Source organism: Dermacentor albipictus, chromosome 3 (genome assembly GCF_038994185.2).
Source record: "Dermacentor albipictus isolate Rhodes 1998 colony chromosome 3, USDA_Dalb.pri_finalv2, whole genome shotgun sequence".
In the NCBI taxonomy this organism is placed as follows: Eukaryota; Metazoa; Arthropoda; class Arachnida; order Ixodida; family Ixodidae; genus Dermacentor; species Dermacentor albipictus.
In genome coordinates, this window is record NC_091823.1 from 150,734,806 (window position 1) to 150,751,087 (window position 16,282).

A 16,282-nucleotide genomic window follows, 5' to 3' on the forward strand; every position below is an offset into this window, starting at 1 on the left:
CAAATGTTACCTTGCCTGCCCCTATGCTCTTCATTTGCTTAGTACACAACATACAGCGAGCCGTGGCTGCTTGAAGCGTTGTTGTGCGCCATCGTTTGCAACCTGTGAAAGGGTTGAGCATTGTCAATGTTTTACATGTCGCATCGCACCGGCCAGATGTTCTGCCAGAATTATGGCGCTCCGCGTGCCAAAACACTATCGGATTATGAGGCACGCCGTAGTGGCACACTCCGGACTAACTTTGATACCCCGGTGTTATTTAATGTGCCCCTAAATCAAAGCGCACGACCGTTTTTGCATTTCTCTTCCGTTTAAGTCCAGCTCCTGCGGTGGGGATCGAACTCGCAACCTCGTGTAATGCCATAGCCGTGAAGCTACCACGGCGGGCACATAAGTGTTGATTTGACTTGCGACCACTTCAGTAGTGTGACCTATACCCTATGGTAATTCATTGCGTCCTTGCCTCTGCACGCCCTGCGTCAGTTGTCCGCTTGACAAAATTACATGGTGTTCAATTTTAAGAACTAGCAGAAAGGTAAAGTACCCTGCCTTCGGTTGGTTTGCAACCGCTGTCGTGTGTATAGTAGTAGAGTTTCGTTATCTTCTCTCGTTTTCATTTCCCTGTATTGTCTTTCCCCCTGTGTGAGAACTGCAAGCGAAGAATGGCAAGGGTGTTATTCACTCGTTTCGCGAATGCCCTGGTTCTGTCCATTCTACGCGTCTTCTCCCTACCCCCTCGCAACCATTCTATCTACCTCTCTTCAGAACTTGCATGTTAGGATGAAGGTTAGCGCTGCAGTTTGTGCAATGCTTTTACAGAAGGTCATCGATAATTATAGCTGCCAAGAGGCTACTGTGATGTCACCAGCGAGGTCCAGAGGGTGCCATGCATACGTGAGGCGATGCAAAGGTCAAAACGAGTTCCTTACGCCGCCTTCCCTATTTTTCACGCTCCTTCCACGTATATGTACGATCTGAACCTTCCCAGTGGACACAGTACCAGTGGAAAAGTCGAAAGAAGAAGCACACAAAGATTCACCTAAAAAAATTCATTATTTGTTGGCTTACACTAGCGTGTCGTAGTGGCGACATCGTCTTTTGCGGGATTTCTAAGCCGTGAGAGCCAACTGGCCAACTTTATTGCCCGCTATACTTTCTACCTTCAGGAGCAACCTTATCCTGTTGCCAAGGCGCCAACGGTCTATCCAGTTTACTACATACCTACAAGACAGTTTTTAGCCCGTTCATTATTAGCGCCCTTCACAACCATACTGTGGAGGTACCTTCTTTTTAGTGGACTGCATTAATAATCAACTTGTTTTCGAATTATATTCTCTGATAATGTTGTATTCATGTGATCATTGTCGTACGTAATTCAAACAGAGTACTCAGGCACCTAGTAATGAAATGCGCTCAAGTTTTATTTGATTATGTGCACCTTTGAGATGCGAATAAATGTAACTTCAACTCATTTTATCAGAACTAAACCCTGAATGAAACGCTGATGTCATCCTGGACAAGATCAACAAGCGCCGTAGTGCTCGATCTTATAATGCCCTTGTCGCAAGCTTATTTTTTGGGGGGGAGGGATGTGCTTTTCTACCGCAAAAACGTCCCTCGGACGCCTCTGATGTGCTGGTCTTTATTCTAATGCACCTGATATAAACTGTCATCGCTGCATGCAACTAAATAATGTCCGGGAGGCAGGCCACCATGTCGTGCCGCGCAAGTATGATCACGCTGATTCGTTTAGGTTTGTATGTCCTCTTGCGCACCATACTTCGCCCCACTCATTTTGCAAACTACGCAAGAGCTCGAAATAGCCGGCCCGCTCACTAAGTACCTTTCCTCTGTTCATTTCCGCAAAATGTGTGTGTCTGTCGCTGTGGTTAACAAATATGCCCTGCCATATAGTACTACTCAAGGCTTTCTGACGACATCAGCAAATGATGGTCGCCAGAAATGCTTTCTTCAAGACGGCGTTGACGTTCACTATGGCTATACAAAAGTACGTTTCACAGACTTCACTCACCGCTTTCTCTGCAGTGTCATCTGCTACACTACTCACTCCTGCTAGACAACGCAAATACGCTACGACCTTAACGAAGTATCAATGAGACGTTCATTGACATGCTGTCGATGTACATTTCCGCTGGTCACCAGGACAGGTGCGCGGTCCTGTCTTTGGCGACACAATCAGTCTACAGTCTCACTCAACAACACCGCTCATTACTCATCACTTTTTTTTTTGTCGACAGGCGCATAATGTATTTCCTCTTAATACACTTTCGGCTTTTCTTGCGAGCTTGAACGTGCGCTTATTATGTTACGTTGACGGCGACTGTTGTCGTCAGGCTGCCACCTCATTCTGAGCTTCGCCGTCACCAGAGAGCACAGAATGCGGCCTTCACAAACAAATCATCGGGATTCGAACCCATGTATTTGTAACATTCTACATTTGGGTGCTGGGCACGCTAACCCTTAAGCTACCACCTATATACTGTCACTTTGTAGTGATGTGAAGAAGAAAACGCTTCCAAAACAGTGATTCACGAGTATACCTCATTATAAGGTCAGCTTGCCCTGGAAAACTCTCAAAGCACAACGATGGCTGGACGCAACGTAGTGTTCCCCCTGAGTCTGATCTACGGGTAAAGGCATCGGCTCATCAGATTGGAATGCCCGTACATTGCAGCACAATCTCGGGTAGTCGCATGTGATGGAGAATGTATGCCAGTATTTGCTTCACGCGTGATCTGATAAGATAGTGCTCTTTCGCTAGTGAATCCGTAACAACATACATGATATCAGAAACACATGCGGGCGCGTTTTCAGCTAACCGATAACCTTGCAACAGTAGTTAAATGCTAAAGAAAGCTCCCTATCCCCCCAGCAAAAAAAAAAAACATAATATAGAGTTGCTTTAACTATTAGCTGAAACAGTGCTTATGGTAAAAAGGGCACCCAAAATCGCACAGTGGTTGCGACATACCAAAATTTAGAGAGCTAAACAATTGCCAATTACATGTATTTATCAAGCCAGCATTTCGGACTTCAACGTAGCCCTGTAGACCAGAGGCCAGTTCCACCACGATTACTGTGTCTTAGCTCATATTTAAGGTCAGCAATAATTTCACAAACTCACAGTATTTTTTTCTTTGGACCTTAACATTCATCATCATCATCATCATCATCATCATCATCATCATCATCATCATCAGCCTGGTTACGCCCACTGCAGGGCAAAGGCCTCTCCCATACTTCTCCAACAACCCCGGTCATGTACTAATTGTGGCCATGCCGTCCCTGCAAACTTCTTAATCTCATCCGCCCACCTGACTTTCTACCGCCCCCTGCTACGCTTCCCTTCCCTTGGGATCCAGTCCGTAACCCTTAATGACCATCGGTTATCCTCCCTCCTCATTACATGTCCTGCCCATGCCCATTTCTTTTTCTTGATTTCAACTAAGATGTCATTAACTCGCGTTTGTTCCCTTATCCAATCTGCTCTTTTCTTATCCCTTAACGTTACACCTATTTTTCTTCTTTCCATAGCTCGTTGCGTCATCCTCAATTTGAGCAGAACCCTTTTCGTAAGCTTCCAGGTTTCTGCCCCGTAGGTGAGTACTGGTAAGACGCAGCTATTATACACTTTCCTCTTGAGGGATAATGGCAACCTGCTGTTCATGATCTGAGAACGCCTGCCAAACGCACCCCAGCCTATTCTTATTCTTCTGATTATTTCTGTCTCGTGATCCGGATCTGCCGTCACTACCTGCCCTAAGTAGATGTATTCCCTTATTACTTAACATTAGACAGCCCAAATACATGCAGCGAAACTCTCATCCTAATACTTCAGTACTTTTTGTTATAACGTACACTCGCCCTCAAAATAGTGCGGGGTGCGCGAGCGCGTGGCGAAACGACCCTCCTCCCCTTCTAGCGGCGCACACCTGGTGTCGAGACCGACGCCTGCGCGCATGCGCGTCCTTCCGAGACTGCAAGTGGGCATGTTTCCGCGCTTCCTCCTTGCGTGCCCGCGATTTCCGCGTGTAGCCGCGAGATGGCCCTCTTGCGATTGGCACTGTGGCGGCTTCCAAGGGCAAAACTGTATAAAACGTGTTTGGAAGCAAGAGCCTGCGCGCGCCGCATCGGCTGCTTTTTGTCGAGTCACAAGCGCTGACGCATAGGGCCCGGTGTCGAACGCAACAATTTTTTTTCGCGCTGCACACTTTCGTGTCCAGTCTTCGTTGTTGGTTTCTTTTACGAACGGGGTGTTCTCCCGCAGACGAGCACAGCAGAAAACGCGCTCTATAGAAGGAGAGAGGCAAGACGAAAATGAACTCTTCATTTTTGTTGTATAAGCGAAGTTTCGCCCGTCGAAGCCGCCACAGCGCCAATCGCAAGATGGACACGTCGTGAACACGTTCGGATATCGCCAGAGCGCAAGGAGGAAGCGCGGAAACATGCCCACTTGCAGTCGCGGCGTGGCGCGCATGCGTGCCGGCGTCGGTCTCGACAACGGGTGCGCCGCTAGAAGGGGAGGTGGGTCGTTTCGCCACGAGCTCGCGCACCCCGTAATATTCAGTGGGCGAGTGTACATGTCCACGCTGATCCATTAGATTTAAAGTACTGCAGATGTATTCAATGCTTTTCCACAGGCAGCTGTTTTTATTCCTGATGATGCCAGGAAACCGAGCCTGATGCCACAAACGCCCAGGAATCTAATCCGGAGCGCGCAAATTGTTTTCGCACACCTTGTGTGATGTAGCGTAGCACTCAGGTGCTCCTTTTATACAGTGTAGGAGAATCGGTTGTAAAGGCAGAAGTGCATGGTTGGTCACATGTGCTTAAGCTCATCTAGTTGATTTGCGTCAAGATAACCTGTCCGAGCTTTCGCACTGGCTTTTTAAGAAGCCTACAGCCCCAGCAGTATGCCGGCTACTTTTAACTGCACCAAATAAAACTTTTACACCAATACAAATAATGGTGACATCATTTTATCATTTGAGTGTTCAGAGCGGCAACCTCTGGATGCGGAGTAAGTTGAGAAGTTGGGCGTGTAATTAGATTACAAACACAAGCTAAGTTACTAAGATTTTCACTAATTGATATTGCTTGGCTTAAGAAAATGAGGAGTTTAGAGCCCGTACTCGAGATTTTCAAGCCGAGTGAAAAAATTTCCATGAAGCATGCTTGTGTAAGGGCCATGCGAACAAAAACTTTGCAAGTAAACGCTCTTGGAAGGCGTAACTGACGCAGAAAAAGGACATATATAAAGTCACGGAAAGAACAGCGCTTCAAGACGCGACACCAAGGCGTAACCACACACACACACTGCGCTAACAACTTGAAGCGCTGTTATTTCTACGATAATGAACCAACTAGCCCGTCAGTCAATCCTTGCAATCCTGTAAAGTCAAGCTGACCGCACCTAGTCTTTTGTGATGCTGTCGTCAATAGTATGGCCCCTTGAGCATGTTCATAGTGGCGAGTCCGCTTTCGATTTTATGCACGCTGTTTTTTCGAAGGCAAGCAGTTTAAAGTTTTAATGTCAATATAGCGGAGAACGTGTGCCGCCGAAAGCTTGCTTGGTCGAAGAAGGGATGCATAATGCAATGATGGTGCAGATGTAGCTCGTTGCTGGCATCAAGGCAATGTGCTGCCTCCGAGGGAAGAAAGATAACGAAAGTGAACAGCTTGGTAGTTGCTTATGAAGCCTTGCTGGGTGCCATCGTGACGAAGTCTGGGGCGGCGATATTGACGGCTGAGGTTGTTTTTTTTTCTTTTATTATTATTTTTTTTTACAGCGAAGCCCTAGAGGAAGCTATAGCTCGGGCCCAACGCAGACGCGGCCTATTCAAGTACATTTAAAACGCAAAGTGTTTTTCTGAGTAACCACTGGACGTATCTTAATGAAATTGGTTGGATTCGAAAGTAAAAGGTAAGTTCTAGTGACTATTGAAAGTGAAATTTCCCGGACCCGGGAAAGTCCTCCCCGGGTCCTTGCCTTGAGGATAAGCAGCTGTGATTTTTCGGGGGCGCTCTGGAAACCGCATATTGAGAGGTACTGTTCTGCCTAATCGGTTCCCTCTTGGAGGGCAGTTTGCTGTTGGCCGGTTGTGGACGCTTTTGCCCATAACGTTATGTCGTCGGCGTATATTGCATGGCTTAAACCTTAGATGTCATCGAGTTGCTCTGTGAGCCTAATCATGGCGAGTTGGAACAGAAAAGGTGAAATGACTGAACCTTGTGGAGTTCTTTAGTTGGGCATTTCGAACTTGTCGCTTCGGATGTTGGAGATACCCGCCGTAGCCGTGCAATCATTGAGAAAATCATGTACGTATTGGTAGGTTCGGGTTCCGCAGTTTGTGTCTTATAGATTGTGGAGGATTGCTTAGTGTTTCACGTTATCACATCAGGCCCGTAAGCAAGCAATAAATGAAATGGCTCATGATTATCTAGTTGAACGCTACTCTTGCATGCGTATTCAGTGACCGATTTTGTAGAGCCTTGTGACTCAAATCGCAGTTTTGTTGTTGCCAGTGTATGTGTGAAGGCGCTATGAATCGCCCAAAAACGAATTTTCGGTGTAAGGCAAGCATTTCCCCATTTTCTGGAACATGATTGCCGGCGTCGGTGTGGTGGTGACCTTAGCCTTGGCTTGCTCCATGGCCGCCGGCATTCAGCGTGCTCCCGGTGCGAAACCATGCGACATGGCGTCTGAGATGGAGACGGCAACGCCTCCGACGACGTCGAGTCCTGGCCACGGTCAGACGTGCGTCGCGGTGCAATAGGAAGAGATTTCTCCTGAGGATTTCCACAATGTTATCGGCGGGTGGCAAGTAAGTCAGCGCATAACTGCCCCGGTGAGCGAGCGCTCCGCCAGTCGCCAGTCAGGCCTAAACCGAGAGACCACTTCAACAGAAAAGTGATCGCATCGACGACAAGGGCAGCTAGGATGCCAGACGTGCTGCAAGAGAAGACACCAGAGTGATTGTGAGACCACGGGGAGGCCTCAACATCGCACGAACGCAGACAGGGATTGTTGAGTCGGCCATCATGGCGGCGGTGAGGATTTCAAGGGAAGACGGTGCGGCGGATATGTTCTGCCCCAACCTACGCCAGAATATTAATGTGGTGCGTACACCCGATAAGAGGCGTGCGTTGTCCTATGCCAAGATTCAAGTCATCCGCATCGGAGACAAGATACACGGAGTAGCCGCGTACCAAACCACACCATATGATACGGTCAAGGGGACCATTTCAGGCATTGCCATCGAAGATACACGGAGGACATTGACCGGAACATTGTTAACTAAAGAAATCCATTAGCCAGAGCGGCGTAACGAATTGGTAATTTGCCTACCGTAATAGTAGTTTTTGAAGGCCGAAAGGTTCCAAATTATGTATGTTATGACAATGCGTTAACAAGGTCCAGTCTCTACCAAAAGCATTTCGATGTGTGCAAAGAGTGCGGCAAAGTAGGCCACAGACGAGATGTCTGTCCTAACTCGAATTTGAAAGTGTGCTTCGACTGTGGGGCCAACAACGCTGTCGATGGCCACGAGTGTAACCCTAAATGCAAGCTCTGTAGGGGACAGCACCTAACGGCCAATAGAAAATGCACAACAAATATAAAACTCCCTACGTAGTAACCAAAAGGCAGTTGGAGCGCAAGATGGCGGAACAGCGCGTACAGCAACATCTTGCGCGCAGAGAGTTTCCACCATTGCTGACGTCAGATGAGCGAGCGGAACAGCTGGTCGCCATGAGTCACGATCGCGCTTGGAGAACAGCGAAAGCCGAAACAGAAGCATGAGCCGCCACCGCCAATCCCAATCCAAAGATAGAGTCGGCTGGGCAGACGCAGTAAAGTCAGGGGTAGCCAAGAGAGAGCAGCAGCAACAGCAGCAGCGACAGCAGCAGCAGTCACCGACCTTGCAAAGTGGAGGAATCAAATCTAAAGAAAAAAGTCAGGCGATGAAGGTGCTTGGAGAAGCAAATGAGGCGTTGCGGAAGAACATTGAGCTAAAGGCGACGCTCAATAAGATCAGTAAGAAATTGGCAGATATCAAGAGGATGCTGGCCGTCTAGCTACAGCAGCAGCAAGAACAGCAGTTATCGCCAACAACACAGCAGATGGCCATGACCGAGGATCAACCAGAAGTACCGGTGAACCCGAGCACAGAGAACGCGGCCGCTGCGGGTCCGGCGCCCAAGAGAATGGCAATTGAATCTCAAAGGGCGTAGATTCCGCGATAGGGTAGACAACCTTGAAGATAGGCTGAACCGCTTTGAAGAGTGTATTCGCGCGACGTTCCCCAAGAAAATCACAGACCGTGTAATAGCAATTGAACAGACGTGCCAGAAATTAGCTACGACAGTACAGAATTTGTCAACGCAAATGGGTGACTTTTAATAAACATGGATAGGGCATCAACCACCTAAACCACAACAACAGTGGAAGGCTTCCTGCTCTGGCATTGGAATAGCAACGGTTTTGCTGAGAAAAAGGCTGTACTTCAGCAACTCTTAAAACAAGTGCCCTCCAAGCCTGCGGGCGGCGGCCGGCAGTAACGGCAAAGGAATTTGCCCCGTGGTGAGAAAAGGAATCACGTACGTCGAGCACGAGTTGTTCAACAAAAGCACAATTGAGCACGCCATGGTAGAGGTGGTTACCGGAAAAAAAGCAGAAGGAAAGCACTTTTCTGATAAGCGTGTACAGTAGCCCATCACACAGAAAGCAGAAATTCAAAGCACTGTTACACAGAGTGCAACATCACGCGGCCCGACAGCAGCCTGGTAACCTGCGGGGACCTTGAGGCGCCGAATCAAGCCTGCGGTTACCAGAAAGCATTGACAACGGGCAGGGACTTGATGCAAGATGCTACCGCCTTGCGACTAAATCTAGTCACCGACCCAGCATACCCTACAAGAATCGGGAACTCGATCACCCGAGACGCAGCGGACGATCTCACTTTCGTCTAGGGTAACGGCAGCGTCACGGCGGACTTTGAATGGCGATACACGGAGCACGAGTTGGGCAGCGATCATTACATTGTGGAAGTCGCTGTCCCGCTCGGTGGCAACGAAGAAGTCGGCAGAAACTTTCGGAAACATACTTTCGAATTGTAGCGCGTTTCGAGGGTTGTTATCCGAGGAGAAGAAGGTAATTGCAAACATAAAGGAGTGGTCGACGAAGATTGTAAACAAGGTAGAGGATGCCACCAAGGAAGACGAGACGGACGAGCGAGTCCACAGGATCGACGGCCGTCTGGCCCACCTCATCGTGGCCAAGCAGTCCATCCTGTCGAGGTGGAAGATGCAGCGGAAAAACAGAAAGCTACGCAAGAAGGTCGCCGAACTCAAACGCGAGATTGAGTCCCAAAGCAGAGCGCTATGCACTCAACAATTGAATGATGTTTGGAACGCAGCGGACGACCAGATGCACGGTGTCAAGTTAGTGCGATTTCTTTTGGATACGACCACCACCAAGTCTCACCAACACCACAACTTGGCCAAGATCGTCCACAGGACGCTAACCGAGCACGAGGTAGACGAAGTGAAGAAACGCTTCGATGACAAGTACTACCAAGGCGAAGCAAACGAGTGGCTAGATCGAGACATTGAAGTATGGGAAGTAAGGGTTACCCTGCGCTTTCTCAACAGCAAGTGCGCCGCTGGTCCTGACCGGGTTAGGAACAGAGCGCTGAAACAGTTTAGCGAAGCGGCCATCGAGAACTTCATGGCATACTTCAACATTTGCTGGTGAGCCGGCTTGCTACCCCGGCAGTGGAAAGCAGCCCAGACCATCTTGATTCCCAAGCCGGGCAAGCCACCAAACATTGAGAACCTCCAGCTGATCTCGCTTGTGCCCGTGTGGGCAAAACGTTGGAGGTACCTGGAAGATTCGAGGCTTCACCCAAACACTTCCATCGGGTTCCGAAACAAGCTGGGAACTCTGGACGCCGTGTTACAACTGGAAAATGAAGCCCTCGATGACACTACCACCACGAAAGACAAGCGAGCCATCTGGCGTTTGGACCTGCAGAGCCCTTTGGATAAGGTGGGACACTCTGCGACCATGGTCCAGGTCTGACGGCTAAATATGGCCAAGAGAACATATGCGTGCATCAAGGATTTTTTGATGGAGTAGACCACAGAGATCATCGCCGGTGACCTGCGGCTCCAAAACAAGAAGCTCGGCAGTTTCAGGACCCCCCAGGGCTCGGTCATCTTGCCATTACTTTTCAACCTTGTAATGATAGGCACGGCCGAGCGGCTCTCGCAAGTCGCGGGGGCGTGACACACCATCTGTATCGACAACATAACGTTCTGGGTCCCAGGGGGAAGCGACGGACACATCGAGAGTACATTGCAAGAAGCTGTTGACGCTGTCAAGGAGCAGCTGGACGGATTTAGGCTTGTCTGCTCCCCAAGCAAATCTGAGCTGTTGATAATTCCACCGAAATGAGCAGCTAGGAAGACGAAAGGCAATCAACCTACGAGGGAGCAAGGGACAATAAAGACCAAGACGAGAGCCGGTCACACGTTCCCAGATGTCGAGAAAATCCGAGTGCTGGGGATGCTAGCGCAAACAAGTAAACAGTAAGACGGCCAACCATCTCGCGGCAAATGTCAGCACGGCCATTCGCTTCGTCAAGAGGGTGTCACACAGAACAGCAGGCATGAAAGAAGAAAGCCTCACCCGGCTAGTGGAATACTTCACTATAAGCCCCACATTGCATAAGTGGCTGCTTTCCATAACTGGAGGCAATGGGAGCCAAATAAGATCAATGCGCTCATACGCAAGGCGTACGAGGCAGCACTCAGACTCCTCGATTGCACAAGCACCGACACGTTCCGACAAGCGCCGACAAGCGCCCTGGAAGAAATCGCTGAGGCGCAGAGGACCACGCAGGTCGCGCGGCAATCGGGAACAAGAGCCGGTAGACAAGTGCTACGTGACCTAGGCCTGGGGCCAAAGGAAGGGGGACCGGAAAATATAGGAGCTCCTGTACCAGACGCAATTAGCAGACGGTTACAGATATGTGCGGTGCCAAGCAACATGAACTCTGCGTTCCACAAAGAGCGGTGGGCAGCGAGGGCCAAGGCGCTCATCGATCTCCATTCCAAAGACGCACTGCCGTGTTTTTGGGCGCGACAGAGTATCCAGATGACAGAAAAGCGTTCGCCGCAGCAGTGGTAGGGGCATCGACTGGTGAAACGAGAACTGCGGTGAGTGTGCAGATTCGGTTGGCGCATAGAACCAAAGAGGTGGCCATCGCCCTCGCCATCGCCGACTCCGAGTGCACCGTTGTGCTCCGTGATTCCAGGACGGCAGTGAGAAATTACGCCAGAGCAAGGGTGTCTGGTGACGCCTCACATGTGTTGCGTGCTGTCAATCTCGCGAGTGAAAATAGGTGCGTCGTGATAAAGGGGTTTCCGACGCACATGGGCAGCGATGTGTCGGATAGCGGCAACAAAAACCACAACGAGACGGTGAACGCGGCGGCGCGAGGAATAACCAATCATGCCGCTGCTACTGCGGACGACCCATCGTGATGATGGGAAACCAAGGAGAGGCTGACCTTCTACAACGAAATTGTGAAGTGGCGCAGACTAGAGAGAGACTATGCGGCCACCTCATCCGGGCTTCACCCGTGAGGAAGCGGTGTTATATCGACAACTTCATACGGTATGGTTATTTACCCCGGTGCTGATTAGACACATGTATCCAAGTGTTGTGTGACTTACCTCTGTTGTGTGTGCCGAAAGGAAAGAGCCACTGCAACTCACCTTCTTTGGGACTCTTGCAAGAAACGTCAGGAATCTACAGCGATGACAACCATCCCACGGTGGATCGAGGCCGCAACGAGGTGCGACGATCATGAGGTCCAAGCCCAGGCCCTCCAGCAGATCTCGGCGGCCCTCAAAAGGCAACGACCGAGCGAAACTGGAGGGAGGCTGCCACCCCAAAAGAGGGGCAGGTGCGGTCGACCGAAGGGGGTAGTGCGCCCACAGGCGGGGCACAGAGGCGCCACACGCCGGGAAGACGTCGTGGCCGCGCAACGATGACGCCTCCCTTAGAGGGGAAGGCTAATTGTGTTTCAGGCATTCCTAATTAAGATTCTTCGTCCCTCGCTCGTTCACAGCCCCGTAAGCGAGCTGCTACAAGCCCAAAGCAAAGTGAAGGGAACAGTGCTTAAATTATTTTTTCATCACGCATACAAGATACAGAGCAGCAATCAGAATGAAACATTCAGTGTGCGTACCTTTCGTCACAATGACCAGCCATGGAGACCAAAATTGAGTTATTTCCTTTGTTGCAAATATGTGTCACGTGCGTGTCGTGGAAAAAACAGCTTCGCTGGGCAGCGCTCTTTACCTAGTTGAATGGTTCACGATTTTTTTCTTCAGGACTCCGTGCTTCTGTTTGTATTTACAGTTTCACTCCAGTTGGTTCCTAACTTTCTTAATCTCTTATTACGTGTCCGTGGCTTTGGCGCAGATATTTCTCCAGAGTAGTCACCCTTTCCTTTTCATGTATTCTATCAGTCTTTCTTTATATTTGCCTTGACAATGTGTTTATTTTACTTCCAAATGGCCGAACCCACGTAACTCTGCGCTGCCCCATTTGTATAGTTACCGTGAGCCACCATTGCTAATCAGCCAACCCATGTTTCGTCGAGTTCGAAGTCAGACATGACCTGTTATTTCAAGCACAAAAATCATATTTGCGAACTCTAGTGGCGCTGATACCATTAATTCTTTCCTATTACTCGCACCGCCTTATGTTGATTGTATGTCAAACATACTCTAAATGGTTTTACGAAAAACATACCTTACGGGTTGCAATAATTTGTCAAATATGAACATTCCAAAAAAGTTACGCAAATTGTATGGTCCTTTGTAATACTTCAAATGGAGCGGGAAAACCTGGCTATTCTGTCCAATGTAAACAACCTATTATGGGAGCAGCTGCTGAAGGTTTCACTTTTAAAAACCAGCATTCAGGTAATACGGATACTCACCATATGAACTTGTCTCACGCTGAAATTCTTCGAGAATCTCGGTGCGTATTGGTCGCCAGTCGACACGAGATTGTCATATTCTGCCACGACCGGCTCGGAACCGTAGTCGGGGAAAAATATGTAGGCGTCGAGTGTCATCCTTATCGAGATCCTGATAGTCACGCCAGAGTGACTGGGCCTTCCCATGTCTAGCCTTTTGCCCACAGCCATGACTGTAACTCTGTAAAATAAGAATGATAGAAAGAAGGCCAGCCCTTTTGAGCAGGGAGAAAGTAAGAAATGCAGGTATGTAGGGTATCCGTGCAATATGACAAAAACACACATTTACAATGAACTACCTTATTTCATGCGACAGAAAAACATATCAAAAGACAGTTATTACAATACAAGAAGACACATTGTACCAACGTGGAGGCTTATACGGCGGCTTTACACGCTATTTGCCTGTGCCTCAAAGAGCTCATTGCATTTAGGTCTTGCATTTCTGTATCTACACCTCTATGAAATATCACTAAGGAGAGCGCAGTGAGATATTAGCACGCCTGTGCAGCTCAGTATTATTTATTAGCCGAGGCGGTCGAATCGCGGAAATGAAGTTCCCGGAAAAAGCTTGGGATCTCAGCATATCTACTGAACGTCAGGTGATTAATGCAGCGGATCTCCACGAAAACGCAGGCCATTGCGAAAAACACGAGAACCGATCTCTTGGGTAGCGAAAGCCCAGGCATGTATCCGAAAACCCAGCATGTATCACGCACGTAATCCTGTCGTTCCGACAAGGCCGTGTTCGGCCTTTTTAGTGTCCACCGCACTATAGTGTCCTCTGGTAAACAACGCCTTCTTTGCAGGATACATAACGCGTCAAGTTTTAATTCAAACAGCATTCTTTGCCTACTTCCGCAGTTTAAAACCTATCTATCTATCTATCTATCTATCTATCTATCTATCTATCTATCTATCTATCTATCTATCTATCTATCTATCTATCTATCTATCTATCTATCTATCTATCTATCTATCTATCTGTCATTTTTCGCCGATCCTGTGGCCCAAGTTATGCGCCGGCATGGTCCACAATGTATGTGCTTCGGGTAGTGATGTAGTCGTGGTCGCTTAGCTGTCGTCATTTGCGCTTCGTTATCTCACTTTCGCTAAGCTGTCGTCGTCCTGCCTTCTACTAAGACCCAGGGTTCCAATCGTTTAACAGCTTGGGCTATTGGATGGTGACGTGCTCTCTGCTCCGTCATCCGAATGTCGTCATGATCCCGTCGTAATCACGCCATCTTCGTGACACAGTAGTTGCCATGCCCCGTCGTCACGCTGCTGTTTTATTATTGTCATCGCTTCAGTAACGTCATCCAAATTTCACCATGCCATCACCGTCATACCGCCTTCCACGCTCCATAAACGTCAATCTTTCTTCGTCATTGTATTGCACTCGTATGCTGTCGCCATTCTATTGCGATTATACTGGCCTTGTCCTGCCGTCATATTCAGGAAATCGCTACCAAGGTTCCATTGTGAGAACATCGTCGTAATGCCGTCGCTGATGTTCCATGCTCGTCAATCTAGATTCGACCTACGACTCTCGTTATGCTCTCGTCGTCTCGCGATCATCGCCATAAAGGTGTTGAGAGGCAGTCATCAAAACGCTATTGTCAATATACGCACGTCGTCCTGCCATTGCGTCATGCCGTTTTCATGTCATCGTCACTGCACCGTCGTCATGGAGTCGTCGTCATGCTTTCGTTGCCATACCGTCAACGGAATGCAGTAGTGGTCTTTGTTGTTTTCATTTCGACATTCGGCTTTAGTCATGCTGTCGTCGTGATAGATTTGTCGTCGTGCCATCGTCGTCACGCTGTCATTTCATCGTTGTCATCAATTCTGTATCATCATCCAATTATCGACATGCCGTCACCATCACACTACCTCCGTCGATGTGTCATCCTTGCTCGTCATTATGTCGCAATCATGCTGTCGCCATTCAATCGCGATATGCCACCATTGTCATTCCATCGTCATCTTTAGTCGTCGTCACACAGACGCTATTACGCATCCATTGTCATGCCTTCGTCATCATGCCGTCTTGGTTGTGCCACCCTCGTCGTTCCCGCTTCTTCCTCTTGTCATGCAGTGATCATCACGTCATCGCTGTGATAGAGTTATCATCGTATAATTGTCCTCATGCCGTCATAGTCAAGCTTTTATGCTTATACTATTGTCGTATTTCCAAACTCGGCATCTTAATGTCGTTATATGCCTTTGTTGTTCCGTAGATATCATTCCTTCATCTTCATATCATCGTCACAGTGTCAGCGTCATACAGGCGTCTTCAATCCTTTATGTACAGGCTCGTCCACTCTTAGGGTGAACACGGCTCACCGTGGCTTCGATGCGTCCGGTGCGGCGGCGCATCGAAGCGAAGCAGCGCAGGCGCACACGGACCCAGGGGAGGTGCTTCGCGTCGTCTGCTACAGCGCTGGAGCGCACCACCTCTTGCTTTGCTGTACACTTCGCTAGTGACTGAGTGACCGACGCGGCATTGCGGGAAGGCGTACTTCACTAACTTTTGCATTTTCCAGCTGATTCCGTCTACAGCTTGTGAACAGCCTGCTTAATCAATATACATAAACAGAAACAAGAATCTCACCACATAAATCACTTAGCATGTTTTTTATAAGTGATGAGGGTAAAAATACAGCCATTTTCTTCGCGTTCTTAATTAGGCTGGGGCCTAGAGGCGACGCTTGATAGTCGTGTCAGGGACGTCACTCAGCCTGAAGCTGTTCTTAATTTCTCCAATGGTGGAGGTCGGGTTTGCAGCAGCCGCTGCAACAATGGTCACTCTTTGCCGGGTTTACGGGGAGCATCCGCAATTCTTCCATCCTACTTTTAAGCCTGGACGATTCTATTCACAGTTTTCAGTGGCCTTTTTGTCATCTCCGATATAACGCGTTGAGAATAGTTTTGTAGGCACAGATCTACAGTGCGTCGTCTTTCTTTTTCCAGTACCAGCGACATGGCTAGTTTCCAAAGCACACCGGGGAAATGAAATTATCCTGCACTGTTACAGCGTTTTTATTGCCGAAGTGCCATGGCAACCAGCAACCGAACAAAATGCGATTCATCATGCAAGTCGATGGAAATGCGTTTAATGGAAGCACCTCTGGTGTCTTTCGATTTGGCGAGTCATCCCAGAATCTGTAACTCCTGAGTGACCAGTCACCCAGTTGAGTAGTTGT

At 48.8% G+C, this 16,282-nt stretch overlaps 1 protein-coding gene across 1 annotated transcript in view; it reads right to left on the bottom strand.

The window, feature by feature from the left end:
- LOC139057767 (uncharacterized) overlaps positions 1–16,282 on the bottom strand; it is a 72,011-nt gene that overhangs the window by 16,539 nt on the left and 39,190 nt on the right. Inside the window, exon 6 of the mRNA XM_070536521.1 lies at positions 13,038–13,257. Coding sequence (XP_070392622.1) covers positions 13,038–13,257 — 220 coding nt within the window. The remainder of the gene's footprint in view (positions 1–13,037; positions 13,258–16,282) is intronic.